At 37.5% G+C, this 18,832-nt stretch overlaps 1 protein-coding gene across 2 annotated transcripts; it reads right to left on the bottom strand.

The window, feature by feature from the left end:
• Positions 1–810: 810 nt before the first annotated feature.
• Positions 811–15,158, bottom strand: fastk (Fas-activated serine/threonine kinase). Of its 2 annotated transcripts, none has more exons than XM_084411020.1 (10): positions 14,561–15,158; positions 12,224–13,043; positions 9,408–9,881; positions 7,600–7,748; positions 7,224–7,440; positions 6,122–6,281; positions 5,944–6,035; positions 3,218–3,890; positions 3,005–3,119; positions 811–2,490 (listed from the first exon to the last, which is right to left on the bottom strand). In XM_084411020.1, the coding sequence occupies exons 2-10, from the start codon at positions 12,999–13,001 to the stop codon at positions 2,404–2,406; spliced, it is 2,745 nt and encodes a 914-aa protein (XP_084267146.1). In that variant the 5' UTR covers positions 13,002–13,043; positions 14,561–15,158; the 3' UTR covers positions 811–2,403. The 2 variants fall into 2 exon arrangements, with proteins under 2 accessions (XP_084267146.1, XP_084267147.1); XM_084411021.1 differs by lacking the exon at positions 14,561–15,158 and adding an exon at positions 13,186–13,246.
• Positions 15,159–18,832: the final 3,674 nt, after the last annotated feature.

Below are 18,832 nucleotides of genomic sequence, written 5' to 3'. Positions count from 1 at the left end.
TTCACCCAAAAATGAAAATTCTGTCAAAATTGACTCAACCACAATTTCTGTCTACAATATACAAATACAATACAATGCCCATATAAACACACACAAAAGAACTCAGCACTTTACCTGTCAAGTGTGCTGCCTGTGCCAATATTGCTTCTGAGTTACATTCAAACGAACATGCACTGCTCCTTAGTTACCACGTGGTGCATGTATTTTGCAACTAGATAATCTGAAGATGTTGTCTTTACTGTCTGTCCTTTCACACACAGATGCTTAGATGTGTCAGACAGTAAATGACAAACACGAGCTGCCACTACCATCTGATCAGACTGTTAAACAGGCAGAATCCATTATGTTGAAGATGACTGCAGAATACCTTTTTAAGACAATCATTTCATAATTACATATTCAACTTTTGATGGGAACATTAATAGGACATATCAGCAGTGATAATTGAAAAGAAGCTGAAATAGTAATAAATACAGAAAAATTTCAGCTGAGTTCATAATTTATAATAATTCAATATTCTATAAAAAAAGTTAATATTTTATTTCATGGTGGCTTTAAGTTAAAGCAGTACAAACATTAAAAATAAAACTGAAGTAAATTTGACAAATAAAAAAAAGATACAAATTAATATAAAAAATATAAAAAAGCTAATTTAAAATGTTAATAAATAGTATAATAGTATATCAATTATACTAAAATAACACTGCATATCAGTTCCAACTAGATATAAGCAGGGGATACTTAAAATGATTTCTTCCTAGTTTGAAAAAAAGAAAAATTCAAGACAAAGTTATCTGCTTTTTCATTTTTAATAATCTTTTTTTATATAGACATTTTAATATGTATATATAAACAGACATTTCGATCCATTTCCCCACCTGCTACCTGACACACAGACATTCACTCACACAGTCCACTTACATTCACTTCCCATAATAAATTATCTTTCCCTCTAAAGAAAGAGCAAAGCAAATGCACACAGATAAAGTGGTACATGGTTGACTCGCACAAAATACATCTTCCATATTAATAAGATCTGACTTTTAGATCTTTATACGTTTCATATTCATGTAGAGGCAAGCAAGGCCTTGATTTAACAAACCTTCATGGCTTTAGTTAAAACAAACTATGCAAAATTTATTTTGTACTTAGTAAAATAGATTATGATAATACTTAAATATTGATTGTTGCCTGTCACGGTGATAAAAAAAAAATGTATGTGACAAATCCAACAAGATTCCATGGATTACATTCTTTTTAATGATTAAATTAACATACATTTTTTAATTGCTGCTAAATTTTACTTGTCTATTCATAAGACTTTCATTAAACGTTTTGTTTAGAATTTATCTGAAGGTTATATTGAGGACAGATCCATACGCTAAAGGCACAATCTAAAAATGCAACATTCTCCACATGGGAGATGAAAACATTATTTAATAACTATCCTGCAGTCAACTTTGTGCATTGCTTTTCCCCTCACGCGATACCAAAGCATCATTTATTTTGAGAAAATAAAATATATAAACATAACCCATTCCTGCATATAATAATTCTTGTACATTCCAACATTTCTATTCTGTAACTCCATACAGTTCACATCATAAGACTTTCAATCAACATCTCCACTTATTTCTTAATATATATGTCCATATTTTCCCCCAAACCCTCAATTATTTTTGGTTTAAAACCAAAGAGCAGCAGTGGCTGTGGTGGCAGCATCTGAAATACAAATATCTGTGGCTCATCACCAGACCTCTGCACACTTGTGTCCGCATCCATAAAATATATTATGCTCCTCATACTTGCCCCAAAAGACAAAATTATTGCCTACTCCCAAGCCTGCACCTAAACACACCAAAATAACAGTGAGGACATGAAAGTGGATGTGGGAACACCATCAAAAACAAAAATAAAATGCTGGGGAACATATAATAAACCACCGCTCCTCTCACCCCCGAATATATACCAAAAACACTCACTCTGGACAAAATATAAAACATTTCAGAAGTGTTGCTGAATATACTGTTCATTGAGAATGAAATGGTCCTTGATCACCCACTGAGGGAAGTACTGTATCCTTTATGACGTTGAATAAGCTGTTTTCCAGGCACAGTTAGACTTACTACATTAACCTTTTTGATTTTTGCCCAGAGGAGACCTCTGAATAATTAAAGAATGACAATAACACCCAGCCAGATTCCTTGTGTCAACTGATGTTTTGTCCTGAAAACAAGGACTGTTCACATCCTGTGTGTACAAACGCACATACGGACGCTCACATACACACACAGACACATACATACACCGTAGTCTTTCTGAAAACAACAAAACCTCTTGAAAATGCAGAAGTCGCACATGCTCACTGAAGCACATGAACACACACTCGCTTCGTTTATGTCGTCATAAAATAACCTCCAGGAGCTTTTTGTGTAGGTACTGCTTCACTTCCTCAATCCCATTCAGCTTCTCCAACTCCAGATAGGGCAACTACAATAAAATAAGAGTTAAATAAGACACAGAGAAATTCTGCATGCATTAGTTTTATTTAATTAATTGAATGCTTCCTTGCTGAATAGAACTATTAATTTATTTAAAAAGAATTTTACTGATATTTTCCCCATTCAAACAGACTTTTTTTTTTCAGAATAACCGCAGTCTTCAAATGTATTTTAATGTACATGTGTTGACTTTTACTGCAAGTGTTGATTTTAGTATATTATTTTATTTTTATACAGGAAATTAGATAATTAGATTTTGATTACAGATTTTTTATATTCCCCATAACTATATAACTATATATATATATATATATATATATATATATATATATATATATATATATATATATACAGTATATATATATATATATATATATATATATATATAAAATTTTAATTAATCTCTACTGTTTTAAATAAACTAGACAGCATAACACAAAATTATCTCTTAAGCCTGTAAGAGTAATTAATAACAGAATAAATCTAAATTGTTCAGTGTTCACCTGTAGTATAACGTAGCCCAGTAAGTGCAGGTGACGATCTCTCATGGCCCTGGATCCCACCAGCACGTCAGAATTATGGCAATAATGCCATTTATCATTTACAGACATAATAACCCTGCACATGAGGAAGGACAGAAAGAATGTGTTAAAGATGATGGGCAAGACATTCAAGCCCAGATGACACACAGTTTGAATGATTCAGGAAGGACTGACCTCTTCACCTGCTCTCCTGTGGTCCGGTCAGCTTCAGGGTTGTCAGGGTTGTGAAGCTGCAGTGGAGAACCGGCCACTACATCAGTCTCGCCACCCTCTGGGTACGACACACTTTCGTAAAACGTAGTGATCTCACAGTCCGGCACCGGGTTCGCTCCTGTCGCAGAACCCCCCTCGTCCTCCAGGATTTTTCCAATGGAGAACTGGAACAGGGAGTCTTGCGGTGCAACCGTCCCTGGAACGGAGGGTCCTGTCTGGGTCAGGCAGTCTGAGGGGCTACTGAGGGTGGAGCTGTCCTGGCTCTCCAGAGAGTGTTCCTTGGCTAGAGTCGAGTAATAATCTGAAGAGGTGTAATATGGGTTGTAGTCCAGCGAGACCGATCCATTAGGGCCGACCCTCTGAGATCCTCCTGCTGCTGCTGCTGGAGAACGCATGTGAGCGGAGAGGAAGGCAGACTCCTCTCCGGCTCGTTTGTCAGCCCCTTCCTCCAGTGACGGGGCAAAGGGAGAGAACTTATGGAAGTCGGTAGTGAGGGCCGTGACAGAGCCGGACCCATCTGGAGATTTAAGGTTCAATACTACACACGGGGTTGAACCTGCGGCTAATAACGCTGCTGGTGTGCCTGTTCTGATGGGGAGGACGCGGCCTGTGCTGTCGATCCACAGCAGGAAATCTGTCACAAGAGAAAACTGCACATCAATTCATATGAAAATGCACTCATAGAATTTGAGGTTTGTGGCACAAATTTACATTTATGCATTTAGCAGATGGTTTCATTCCAAGTGACAAAAGGGGCTTTTGCACTGGGTAGTTATTAGGGGTGGCACGGTACATGAAAAAACATCCGAACCGTTCGGTTCGCTTGTCTCGGTTCGGTGCGCGTGTGCGTCGCGCGGTTTGCACGGTTCGACGCATGCGCAATGTAGCCTCGTGCCCGTGCTAATACAATGCTAAATCATAAATCAGACATATGTAGAATTACATTACAATGTCCAGCAATCGATTTATATAGTACACTGAGTTTACCTAGACATTTAATGAGATCTACTCCACTATATGTTGTTTTTTTCATGTGAATAAATAGGCTACATAGATCGACTGTTCCACGTAGCCTAATGGTCCAGTGGCAGAACTTGCCAAGCGTATCAAAGGTTCTGAGTTCTAATCTGCGCTCGTATATATTTTTTTCTTTATCAAAACCGATTATGTTTATCAGCGGTTGTATATCAAGCAGGGACCGATTTGTATGAATTTTGTTTTATTATTTAATCGGAACGAGTAGCCTTGAGTCTCCTCAATGGATTGAAGCGCACGTCCGAGTGATGAATGTGCGGCCGCTGCGGTGTGTGCGCGAGCCACGAGAACACTGTATCAGCACCACTGATCGCAACTGCAACGAGCACTTTGATCACTTGATTAAAAAAACACATTTCAGCGCTAAATTGCTTCTTATTTAACAAACGAATGAAACAAATACTTTGCTAGTTAACTGGAAATGTTTTATTTATTTGTATTGGTACACCCGTGCTGCAAGATAATATCAACCCTGGCAAAAAATGGTGGGGACATGTCCCGCCTATGATGACGAGACACGAGGATAAATTGACAAATAACGGTCCAACACAGCCCACGTAGCTCTACAGATGATGGACCTCCAGGGCCACTGAAAGTTTCCTCAGGGTGACTGCTCACTCATATTACTTCAGAATGGGAAATGAGAAGCTGCGTTTTGCAAACACACCCCATTTATGAAATAAATAAATAAATAATTAGATAATTCAGCTATATATCATATGCTGAAGTAAATTTTTGGAGTGTTAAAGATTAAAAGAAAAAACAATAACATGAACCGTACAGAACCGAAAACCGTGACCCTAAAACCGTGATACGAACCGAACCGTGGGTTTTGTGAACCGTGCCACCCCTAGTAGTTATAGGAACTTAGTTATAGGAACTAGCCAGCAGGGCAGTTCCTCAAGATCAAAATGATCTAGGGCCATTTTCCTGGTTGCATTCGCACCGCCACTAGGACTCTGAAGTGATGTAAGCCGCTCTTGTTGTTGTGACTTTTATTTTGACGGCACTGAGAACACCAGAGCCTGAGCACACAGCACTCCCAATCTCCATCTTCATATCTTCATTAGTTTACAACAGTCCTGTCTGATATGTTATTAGATAGAACTGTTATACAAAGAAAGTAAACAGTACCTCTCAACAACACGTTTACCGTGTTGATGATGCCCAATGTCGCTAGCTGAGCAGAAATACATAATCATGTTTGGTTTGGTCCCCTCAAAGTCACGTTCGATTTTACAGTTCATCTATCACAGTTTTCCATGTTCACAGAGTAAGTTTGTGGAGTAAATATATAGGCTATAAACTGTGTGTGACTGTGTACATCGATTTTTTTAAAATGGCAGGTGCTGGTGTTTGGTGCGTTCTGGCAATCAGCGTACACTTACATCACTGGTAGTTCCTATTGTGCTGGGTTAGACCCTACTCTGAAGTAGGAGCTAATTTAGTTCCCCCAAAGGCATTCCTAGAACTAAAATGGTTCCCAATTCCTGCAGTGCGAACACGCCAAAAAGCGGATACTTACGCCAATAGTTCTAGGAACTATGAAAAGGTTCCTTCGGTGCGAAAGCCACTAAAGAGGCAAAAGAGGAACTAAATAAATTCGTCAAAACCCAACAAATGTCTGGATTGCAAAAAAAAAAAATAATCACCCGTGTAATATCCTGGTGCGAGAACTTCATCTTGTTTGTAGCCGTGCTCGCCAACAAGCTGCCGGAGTGCCTCTGCAACCAGACCTTTATAACTGAAACACAAATACTCACTGTTACCTGATCAATTTTGTGCCACTTCTCTATTTCAGGATACTGGCAGACTTCTAAAGTCACTTACCTGTATTTGCGGTTCACCTCATCTGCAGTTAAAGCATGGTCAAACATGAGCACTTTGTGGGTGTCCTGAAGGCGAGGTCCAGTGTAGTCCCTGTATTCCAGCTCTACGGCTGCATCCAGTAGTGAAAGGTACCGACGTACGATCAGGGCGTATGGGCTGTCTACATGGAAAAAGAATTAAGCTCAAACTTTACTGCGAAGGGGAAAGAAATAACTGTCTTCTCCACTCGACAATCCAGCCAAAAACATGTCTGGGTGATATTTCACTAACCACAATAATAAAAAACAAAACAATTGATATTAATCAAATAATAATGAATTCCTGTTAATAATTACTATTAATCACAGAATCATGAAAAATAAAATAAAAAATAAAATAAAATAAAATCAGGGTTTCCACAAAAAGCAGCACAACTGTTTTCACATAATAATAATAAATGTTTCTTGAGCACACAATCAGCATATTAGAATGATTTCTGAAGGATCATGTGACACTGAAGACTGGAGTAATGATGCTGAAAATTCAGCTTTTCCAAATATATTAAAACAGAAAATAAGTTCTTTTAAACTTTTGAATAGTAGTGTATCAATTAAATTCAGTGCAGCAAATACTGCCATGATGCATAAAAGCTTTAGAAATGATCAATTAAATGACTTTTTTTCCATTACTTTACAAAGACAAAATTTTTTTTTAGAATGTTCTTTATTTTCATATGAAATTTAATTGCACAGAGTTTTAATTTCTAGACATTTAGTCTAGATTTCTAGACATTTCTTTATCCTTTGTGGAATTCATTTTTAATGTTTTTAAAGAAATAAATCCACCAGCAGAGGTCACCATTGATATATGTTCCCTATGATGTGTTTGCATGAGTGTTTCCTGCTCCAAAGCAATTTCACTGTTTACTTATGGGTGGCTAGGATATTATAAATAAAACATGAAACATTAAAAAACAAACATGAAGCCATTAACCATCTGAGTACATAAGGACTGACTATTTTATCTTCTCAAGAGAGAAGTGCTGGTCTTCTTGGCACTCAACAAACATGCCAGTTAGCTTGCTTTCAAAACACGCATTCAGTAATGACAAACTCCAACTCACTGGTGACATTGCTTATGAACGATGGAGAAAAGACACGGTGGAGAACAAGCCCAGGAAAATGTCCCAGCTGGAACAAGGACATGAGGATGTTTACAGTTGCCAGTGGAGAGCTCAGAGCCTTTAGTTCAAGCACCATCTCCAGCTTGGAAAAAAACTGAGCCTCATTAGCTGGCCGATAACTCATACGACTGAATGGGAAAACAAGCTTCTGGATCACCTAGACAGAGGAAACATTGAAAGAGGAAATCTTAAATACAATACACTGGTTTCAACACAATTACATAACACAGAAAAGGAAGCCAGTTATTAGTTTATTTTATTATTTATTAAATACATAAACAACCCTTTAGTACTGAAACCAGTCAATTTGCCTAACCTTGCTGTCCAGGTATTCACCCTTCTTGACCAAGAAGTCAGCGATAGTGTCTAGCAAGCGTGTTTCTCTGAGACGATGGCGAGCGATGTACTTGGCAATGAGGGCCATGGTGTAAGGCGTGATGCTATCAACCTTTTTAGGCAACTCCTCTAAAAAGACACACACAAAAAAGGATTTAACGTTAGCCTCATTCAGTTCTTGGCAACAATACATTTTTAGCATAATTTTAGCAAACATTTTATCCTTATAAATATCAAGCGGTCAATGTTTGGCCCCTGCTGGAAGATCACCATTAGATTTCACCTTCACAAATTTTAAATAATAAAAGATTATTAACAGAAATTTCTGAATTATTACAGAAAATGTTGTTTACCACAACAGTGTATCTTTTGGCTTCTAAAAGCATTTTATGATGGATTTTTTAAATACTTCACTTTTCACACATCACACACCTATTATGCTTTTAAAAAATGCTCATGTAATATATGAAATACATAGAAAACATTTCAGAAATATGCTGAAAAATATACTGATGTAATACATGAAATATATAAATATATATTATATGAAAATATGCTTTATACAAATGTATATATTATCAGAGCCGGACAGTAACGGAGTACATTTACTTGAGTACAGTACTTAACTACAATTTTGAGGGATCTGTACTTTACTCGAGTATCATTTTTGGGGAGTACTCATGACTTTACTCAAGTACATTTGAGAGGAAAATATTGTACTCTTTACTCCGCTACATTTCTATCCATAACCGTGAATACCCGTTACTTCTAAAAAAGAAAAAGGAAAAAAGAAAAATCTCGGAAACCCTCAATTTGTTGTTTCCCTCTCAAACGTGATTGGATTGTGCAGGCGCCACTGATTGGGACAGCCTATCAGCAATCACCTTCAGCTTTCCGCCAAAAGTCAACTCCATGGTCAGATTTAGATAAGAGACGAAAACCATGGATGAAACAATGGATGAAGACGCAGCAGGTCCATCCCGGGAATGTGCCAACCCGTGGCCCCACCTCGCCAGACTATTTCAATTTTCTGAACAAGTTAATGATAGTTTTCGCTTCAAGTGTTTGCTGTGTTTACCAATGTAAGCACTGTGGCAGTAGTAATGCAATATTTAAAAAATTTACTCTTGTACTCTTGATACTCAAGTACTTTTAAAAACAAGTACTTCAGTACTTTTACTTAAGTAGACATCTGACTGTAGTACTTTTACTTGTACTTGAGTAAAATTTAGCAAGGGGTATCTGTACTTTTACTCAAGTAATGAAGCTGTGTACTCTGTCCGCCTCTGTATATTATATGAAAATATGCTTTATACACACACGCGCATGCTGCATATATATATATATATGAATGAGACAGACGGATAGATAGATAGATAGATAGATAGATAGATAGATAGATAGATAGATAGATAGACACTAACACAACCACACTGTATTTCTTTAAAGAAATGAATACTCTTATTCAGGAAGAATGCATAAAAAAATTCAGCCTTGCCATTTTAGGAATAAATTCAATTTTATAACAGTTTTTAACATTTTATAACCGCTTTTTGACAGTTATTTTGAATTGTAATAATATTTCACAATATTACTGTTTTTACTGTATTTTTTAATCAAATAAAAGCATGGTTGGCGAGTTAAGAAACTCTTTCAAAAACTGACCCTGACCTTTTGAAAGGTAGCGTATATATATATATATAAATTACAGGGCTCAGAGAGAATTACTTAAGTGAAGCAAGTGTATTACAGGCTAACATTATGAAGACAAATGTGTCATTAACTCACCTGCAAGACTGCTCACAAACTTCTCCTGCCTGTTCTGGTAGAAGAGGTGAGAGCTGAAGATAAGCTCGAGGCTCTTGTTGCTAGCCTCCCTGGCACATGCTGACAGCATCTCATCCAGCAGAGCCATCTCATGGTCCCTGACGCTGCTAACGCTGGCCAGCGTGTGCTTCACCAGCCGCAGGATCTTCCGGTTCACCACCAGCAGTTCCGGAGAGGCTCCGTCCGCCGCCCGCAGCGCTCTCCATTTAGTGCGGTAGTATGAGAGCAGGAGGAAGAGCGTCTGGGGGTGGCGTTCCCGCTCGATGTTCTTCTCTAGCCCGGCGAGACACGACTCAATCAACGGATGCTGGCTGGACGGATGCAGCTTCATGCTGCTGCTGAAAACCATGGAGATGTCCTTTTGGTTGAACTGGGACAGACGAGCCTGGGACTCTTCCTCCAGCACCTGCACAATCTGAGAGTCACTGGGCAGCCCTAAATGAGATATAGAGCACATACGATTTAAAGTCAAGTTCTAGAAACTATAGATATACAAAATATAAATTGAAACTTGGTGGCTGAATGGCACATCAAGCAGTGACAGGAGCGTCAGATGCTGTATTTCACCTAAAACTAATTTAAACAACATTTTTCTACTTTTATAACAATTTTCTAAGCACATTTGCTTAAATAACAGCATACACTTTAGCTGGCACGGGAAACATATTTTTATTTTTTCAAATATTTTATAATTTATTTAAATTCAATATTTTTCAGCTGACATAAAACAATTTGAAAATGAAACAAAGAAATGTTTCTACAGCAATGGACCAATCAACGTTAAAAATTTGATGGTGGAATGTACGGGGCATGCATAATTTAAGGGAAAAAAGTGATTTCCTTTTTGAAGAATGAAAAGGTTGATAAAGCTCTGCTTCAAGATGAAGCTCCAGAGAGACTGTGTTGTGCCATGTATTTTTTGCATCTTTTACTTCAAATTATAAAATATATAAAACAAAATTTTACACTGAATACTTGTATAAAGGACCACATAAAATAGCTTTGTATGCAGACGACATCCTTTTGTTTGTTACTCAACCGGACAAGTCTATTCCAGTGATTATGGAAATTATTGAACATTTTAGTATATTTTTCAAGTTTCAGGATATAAAATGACAGCAAATGTATAGGACTATGCATGAGGATTCGTATAGATGCACTCTCCTGCTATTGTCAATGTTAGGAAGGATTGCTTTGATCAAGATGATAGTCTTGCCTCGTTTCTTGTACTTATTTCACATGATCCCAATTCTTCTAAATTGCACTGTAAATAAACGTATTAATGGCTGGTTCAGCTCTTTTATTGGGAACCAGAAAAAAAAAGACTGAAACTGACTAAGATGCAACTTCCCAGAAATAAAGGATGTCTTGTGATTCCGGATATCACAGTTTCGGTATATTTTTGAATGGGTGAAGATGATCCAGATTCAGTTTGGTTGGACATTGAATCACTCAACTAAGGCAATGGTTTACCATTTTAAACGTTTAAACTGAAGTTAATCAGGAGTTGGGAAGGAAAAGCCAAAACTCTGTCGCCTATTACTCCAATACAGGGACATTTTGATTTTCAGCCTGGAATAATGGATAATGGTTTCACGTTGTAGAGAGACATTGGTATAACCATTATAAAGGATCTGTTTGATAAAAAGAGGTGTTGTTATCATTCAAACACTTGGAAATGCATACATATTAAAGCCTATTGGGTACAGATTTGTAAGAGATGAACTGCCAGTTTCACAGACAATGCTTAAGCCTAGGCCCAGACTAAATGCATATTTGAGCTGTTTTCCTGCAGTATCCTGCACTGACATATCTTAAAATATATCAGTGCCATTGTTTTGTCTCAAGATGTACACCAGTAATGTGTAAGAGCATTTTTCTTAAATGGACCTCTGAGTGGCATAAAGTGATGTGATATTTGATTTTCTGTCACTGTAAAATATTACTTACTGGTCAAAAGGGAAAATGGATACATTTTATTAGACATGGACCCCTTTTTTTAAGTATATAGTTCCCAGGATTTCACATATCTTTTTGCAAAACCTTGGCAGGTCAACATGAACCTATTTTTTGTTGTTGTTTGTTGATGATGCATGTATCTATGGTTTATGTTGGAATGTACTGTGATCTGTGGTCACTGTTCTATTGTTTTGTTGTTAAACAAAAAAAAAAAAATTCAAATGTGTAAATAAGGTACTTAGTATTTCCATGTACTTTTGCTTTAATAACAGCATACACTTGAGCTGGCACAGTAACTGTATTTTGTGTTTGCACTAAGCACTTTTTGCACCTTCCTTTCTCTTAAATATATTTTAGAGTATATATTGTGTACAGGCTTTTAATTTTTTCTTTTCTTGAATGATTATTATAATAACATTCTTTCCTAATATTTCATAACAATTAGGCTAATTAAATTTGTTAAAAATGTTTTTCAATTGAAAAATATATATTTTTGCACTGAGCATAACCGCTTTTTAACTAAAACGTAATATTTATTATAGAAAGCTCCATGACTTGTCATGAAAACTGATAAAATTGTAGAAAGTCACTGATATTTCAAGTCCAGTAAATCACCTTCATTTAAAATATCCCTGATATTTCGGGGACAAAATCAGAAGGAAATCTGACCTTTTAAGGATTGAGGTCACATGGACAATGTCAAAAATTTGCGTTTTAAATTAATAAACTAATAATAGAGCAAAAAATATATATATGCTTAAAGTTCCCGTTGATGTAATCTGACTACATTGTCATTGAACTGAAAGTGAAGGACTCACCAAGAGCAGCTACAGCATAAAGGCAGTTAACAATGCTGAAGTTGTCGAACTTGGAGCAGTCACTGACAATGGCATCACAGAGAGTCTGAAAGTCCTGATTATCCAGAATGTGTCGTATAGCGTTCTCCCCTGAACCTCCAACAGAGGTCGCTGGCAAGGCTCCTTCGCCCGCTCCTCCACCACCGCCGCCACCACCCGCCTGACCTCCAGCCTGCTGCAGTACCAGGAGCTGACCGATCTTCTGTAGGGCAATGGGGTAATGATTGTGCGAGATCTTGCCTGGATTCTGCGTGACCCAGCGGAGGACTTCATCCACGGTGCGCGAGCGATCGATCAGTCGCTTCATGGTGAAGAAGGTGTCGTAGCTCATCTTCTCATGGATGAAGTTCCAGGTCTTCTTCTTGCCGTGGTGCAAATGTGCATGAGGCTGATAGTGCGGAGGGGGGAGGGGGGCGACTTGAGGGTGCGTGTGGTAGTGCTGGTGGGTCTGGTAATGGGGCCGGTGGGCATCTAGACGGGCTTGATAAACGGGTGGGTAGCTCTGAGGATGATGGACATGAGGGTGATGTGGAGGGAGTGGATGATGGTGGTTCTCCAGCATGGGCGGCCCTCCTCCCATCAGGCTGATGCGCCGACCTGGCTTGCCCCCACCACCGCTGTACATGCGTGTGGTGTACATACTAGTAAGAGCACCTAGACTCAGTAGGCGAGAAGGCTGGTGGGGCGAGGAGAATCTCCTGCAGGTTAAAAGGCCAAAGCGAACAGGCAGCCCCAGCATGGTATATTGGGTGGTCCAAATGTGAAGTTCAAGAGAACACTCCTGCAAATAGAGAGAACATCCTTTATTAAGTACATTTCATAGTCCAAATGATTTTTTCAATCTGTATACAGCAGATTTTAGTGCTGAACCACAGTGAAATGCAAAATTATGGTTCAGCACTTATGCTAACTCATCTCCACACCAATGAAGCAGGCAGGAGCAGCTCCAGAAATAGAAGGTAACTTGAGAATTGTCAGACTGATGTTCCCTTTCCTTCAGGGGCTGAGAGGAGGAGAGGATATCCCATCCTCGCATCTGAATCAGACCTCATTTATTAATTAAGATATACGTTTATGAATTTTCATTACACAGCAATACAATTATTATGATAATGAGGTTGATCCAGATACAAAACTTTAAAAACAGATAAAATGTGCATCTAGACTTGGATGTATACCAAAGTTTGGGGTCAGTAAGGTTATTTAAAAAAATTAATTAATACTTTCATTCAGCAAGGATGCATTCAATTTATAGTAAAGGTAGTAAAGACATTTATAATGTTACAAAAAAATTATCTTATTAGTTATATGGAACTTTAGTTAAGATTAATCAATTTAGATTAGTCTTTAGATTAATAATAATAAGAAACGTTACTTGAGCACCAAATCAGCATATTAAAATGATTTCTGAAGGATCAAATGACACTGAAGACTGGAGTACAAAATACATTAATATATATTAATATCAATATGCAGCCTTGGTGAGCATAAGAGACTTTCAACATCATCTTAAAAAAGCCTTGTCAACCCCAAACCTTTCAAGAGTTTTAACGGTTGTGTAATCACATATTCAGGGTCAGAGGGACCAAATATACTAAAGCACTGAAAAATGCGTATCAGACAAGCACTAATGCAAAAATTGGATATTGAATATTTCATTATGAGTTCAACTGCTGTAAACAGAGATTGACATTAAATGCCTCTGCTGTCATTGCCTCATGTTGGTGTTCAATGGTTGGACTAGTCACTATGATATGCCATTTCCACAGCATTTGTCTCCTTTAAAGAGACAGGAATTGGAAAATAGACATATGAACCACTTTAATTATACTATTTCAAATCGAAATAATGTATCATGGTTCACAAAATAAAAACAACAACATAATTGTTTTCAACATTAATAATAAGAAGAAATGTTTCTTGAGCACCATATTAGAATGATTTCTAAAGGATCATTTGACACTGAAGACTAGAATAATGGTTACAGACTTGCAATATAGTTATATGAACTACTTTAATTATGCTTTTCTTTGTTTTTTTGGAGCTTGACAGCTCTCATTCGCTATCTTCTGTGCCACCGAAGATTTAAAAAAAGAGTCATTATCTTATGGAACAACATGACGATGAGTAAATAATGACAAGATGTTTGACCTAAACTTCTAGCATTCCCTTTGTCGCTTGTTAATAGTTTCGTGTCAGAAAAGCTTGATTTGGCTTGAAAAATACACCACTATAAAACAGATTAAACGTTACAATTGCTGCCATACGACCTCGCGTGATGGTTAAAAGCAGGCTTACATGTTTATCTCAGAGGATGGCGCGTGGATGGATGTGCAGGGTCAGGAGGATGAATTTGCCCGCAGGAGTCGGTGGCATTGGCAAGATTATTGCCGATTAGACGGTTGACTGTGTTGCACAGCGGTGTGGATTCAAAAACTGATCTTTAATAAACGTTTTAAGGGGACTGACATGTTGTAAAAGCTGGATTTATGGAGCATCTGCTGAGGCCCCGGAAGAAGAGCAGAGCTGAGCGCTGCTAACGAGCTGCTACTCCGATGATTTCACAGTATCTGCGTGTTGAAGCTGCGGTTGTTTTGCTCCGTGTCGCGAAACGCTGAGAGTTGTACTAAAATATGGCTAAAAATACAGTGCGTGAATCTGGTACGATCCGGTAGGACATGGCTTGATCAACATGCACGACTCCTTCCCCAGCAGCTAAAGTCAGTGATTATCAGTGTAACGTTAGGTGAAGGTAAAGCTGCCTGATCGCAACTATTTCTCTGTATGATCTCGATACAGACTCATAATCTCATGTCGCCGCGGCGGACTCGTCTGTCAGGGCCTGGTAAGTTAACCTCGGGGTGCCCAGTCTTCCGCTACACTCCCCTTGCACTCCGCCAGTGGTCGTCCGCCGCCCCGGTGTTCGCCATGTTACAGGAAGTCAACAGAGACAGTCCGGAAACACGTGTTTGTCAGACGGACAGTTTTTTCTTCCATAATATTAGTTTTTTTTTTCTGCGTTATATCATAATTTGTTTTATCATCCAATTAAAGTCTCCGTACTACGGGCTTTTCTATCTTTCTTTCTTTTTTTTGTTTCTATCTATCTATCTATCTATCTATCATCTATCTATCTATCTATCTATCTATCTATCTATCTATCTATCTATCTATCATTAAGGACTTTTTAATTAATCATACCAACATTAATTTTTCTTTAGGGATCATCATATTCTTTTGAAAACTAAATGTCCCCAGCACTTGGTCCAAAGTTAGTGTGTCTGAAAGTGTTATATTAGTCAAGTTTCTTTTTTATAGAGCACAAGTTTAACACAACTGTAGTTGATCCAAAGTTCTTTACAATAAAAATAAATCAGAATTTAAGAGAGAAAAGAAAGAAAAAAAGAGACAGAAATGGAGATAAAAATCAAGTGTCAAAATCAATCAAAATGTATATACAATACATACACGCATAATGTAGAACACCAGCTATTCAAAATACATACACAGCATCATTAAAAGCATCCAGTGATGGAGAGGTCTTGATGTTCAAAGGCAGACTGTTCCAAAGCTTTGAGGAGACTACATAGAAAGCTCGATCACCTTTTGATTTACGAACGAGTGACAGTTCTGGTCACAAGATCTCAGTGATCTAGAGGCTGTGTTTGGCCTAATAAGATCACAAATATAATCCGGGGCCGAATTGTGCAGTGCCTTGCATGCAAAAAGAGGAATCTTAAAGTCGACTCTAAATTTTATAGGTGACTAATGCAATGAGACAAGGACTGGGGAGATATCGCTTTTCTTAGTTCCTGTTAACAATCTGGCTGCTGAATTTTTTTTGAACCACCTGTAACCGAGCCAGTGTAGATTGATTGAGGTAGGCCAACGTACAGAGAGTTACAGTAATCCAGTCGAGAGGAAATTAGTGCATGAATCACAATTTCAAGGTCTTTACTAGAAAGAAAGTGTTTCACTTTTGCTACAGATCTGAGTTGAAAGAAGCTATTCTTTACAACTGCATTTACATGCTTGTCAAATTGGAGAAGAGGATCAAAATAGACTCCTAGATTTTTTGCATGACTGTGCATAACAAAAGGGGAAACGAAACTAGACAGCTGAAGTATCAATGCTATCTGCAAATGCAAATCTATCTATCTATCTATCTATCTATCTATGAACCTTTTGTCAGATATGACATTATTCACTGGTATTATTTTGACGGCCAGTGGACTTGAATCGTTCTTGTTACTTGTGTAAAAGGGTTATAAGTGGTTAAATGATATTATAAATGGTTACTTATAGTTATTTACAGTTTTTCTCAATTGCTTTGGCCCCTTTTTTGCTGGAACATCAGAACTATTGCATGTCTGCAAAATGTAGTTACTCACCCAAAACATTTAATTCATGCTTCAAAACCTAGTTTTTGTGTCAGTAAATTGGCCAGTGCCACCAAAATAAAAAGTATTTTGTCATTGTGTGAGCCAAACTGGTCAAAATGTTTAGATGTTTTTTCACCATGGAAATATTTGTTAAATACAAATTGCATGTGCTTTCTACTGACTGTTTTCTACACTATACAAGAATGTCAGTTTTGTCTAGCTGAATGTTCTTGTGTATCACGCTGAGCTTTTCAGATACAGATTTCAGCAGTAGGTAAAAATTTACTAGAAAAAGTCATTACTGTAGTACACACAAAAGAAAAAAAAAGAAAAATGGACATTTGGTCAAACTTTATTTTAGGTGTCCTTATCTACTATGTACTTACATTAAAACAAAGTACAGTGAACTTATTGTGCTCATATTGCATTGAAAAACACTTCACGGATACGGGTAAGGTTAGGGACAGGCTTGGTAATTCTAGATTTAATTAGCTGTAATAACATGCAAGTTTAAAAAATATATATATATATGAGTGCATTGTGTCAATTTATTCATTTAAATGTTAGTACATAGTAGTTAAAGACACCTAATATATAAAATGGGACTGAACTTTTTATTTATACAGCACATATTTGTAGAAATATAGTACATGTAAACTGAAAATTCACAGTTGCTTGTTGCACATATTGTCAGGGTTCTGTCACTTCTGTCTGGTCTATTTCTTGGTTTTGTGACAGAGCCCTGACACTCGTATGTTATCTTGTCTGTGCTTTGTTTCATGTGCTCCCATTTCATGTTTTTGTCTTGTACTGTGTAGCACGCAGCTTGTTTTCCTAGCTGTGTGCTTTTTATGTTATGTTTTGTGTGAACACGTGGCTTATGAGTTTTCTCATTAGCTGCGTGTTCATGTCTTTTGTTGGGGTACATGGCTGGTGATTGTTTGCTGGCCATGTACTCAGGTGTTTGTAATGTTTGGTGTGAGCACATGGCTTGTCATGTATGTTTCATTGTGCCATGTGCTCTCCAGTTGATTGTCTAGCCCCTCCCATCTTGTTACCTGATTATTAGTTCATTTTCCCCACCTGTCCTCCCTCGTTACCTGCTTTGTTTGTGCTCCCTATTTAGTCTCCTTGTGTCTTCAGTCCTGTGCTGGTTCGTTGTCGTCGTACACTGTGTGTTTCCCTGCTGTGTGCCTCAGTCAAGTCAAGTCGAAGTTCAAGTCCAAGTCTAAGTCTGTCTTGTTTTCCCCCTTGGGGTAGTTTTTGTTTGTGTTTTGTTTTATTTTGTGATATATTGAATAAAATACCTTTTTCTCGCAATTGAGCCCTCGCTCCCTTACTCAACCTGACACATATAGCCTACTGTATGCTTCCAAACTTGATTGGTAATATTGTTATTTCTATTTCATTACAATGGCAGATTTGCCAATTCAGCACATTTTACAAATATTCCATGTCATAGGTATTTATGAAATATACATGCATGTCTGACAGATTTTGATAATTGAATGGATCATTTTGCATGTGAAGGCTCACACGATGAAAGAATGTTTAGAAGTTGTGAAGAGTTTGACAGTTTCACTGAGAATCAACTCATCAGATTTGATCAACAAGCCCTGTGCATTTAGTGCCAAAACACGTCATTTGCTTAAATCAATAAGAAATCCAAATCTGATGTGAACAAGAAACTAATTGCTCAGAGACTTTATTGTTTTGATAAAAAAAAAAGTCTCATTTGAGAATTTAGCCAAAGCGATAAAGAACAACTGTAAAATACAGCAACTTATTATAGAAATAAACGCGTTGTAGTTACATATGGTTCTGAAAGGTACGCTATAACCAATTCCATTGTTGTTTTTTACTTTTAATAACCTTCTTGAGTTCACTAGTTCATTTCAACTGTCATGCAGTGTGATAAATACATTTTTGTAAAAGGGGTAAACATTCCCTGTAACTTCTTAGTTATGAAAATGATGTGGTAGAAATCCCCCTAAACACCTGACTTAATTTGACAAATGTATGCTCTACTAGCCGTCTCTACTTCAGCCTGTTGAGTCGGACAATGTTCCGTCCCTTATGAACATTATCATTTGGGAATAAGGTCTCTGGTGTTCCCCTTCAGCACTATCACTTGAGAATAGAAGTAAGATGCGCAACAGTAATCAGACAGACTCCAGACAATGCCTTC

This window comes from Rutilus rutilus (genome assembly GCF_951802725.1).
Source record: "Rutilus rutilus genome assembly, chromosome: 6".
NCBI lineage: Eukaryota > Metazoa > Chordata > Actinopteri > Cypriniformes > Leuciscidae > Rutilus > Rutilus rutilus.
Note: the sequence above shows the minus strand (reverse complement) of the source record. Positions and strands in the feature narration are given on the sequence as shown.

Bases quoted from the DNA above. Each gene is read 5' to 3' on its own strand.
- fastk (XM_084411020.1), bottom strand. From the start codon at position 13,001: ATGCTGGGGCTGCCTGTTCGCTTTGGCCTTTTAACCTGCAGGAGATTC. The intron at 9,882-12,223 runs GTGAGTCCTTCA...TATCTCATTTAG, and splicing joins TTATGCTGTAGCTGCTCTTG to GGCTGCCCAGTGACTCTCAG. The intron at 2,491-3,004 runs GTGAACACTGAA...ATTTTATTGTAG, and splicing joins TGGGCTACGTTATACTACAG to TTGCCCTATCTGGAGTTGGA.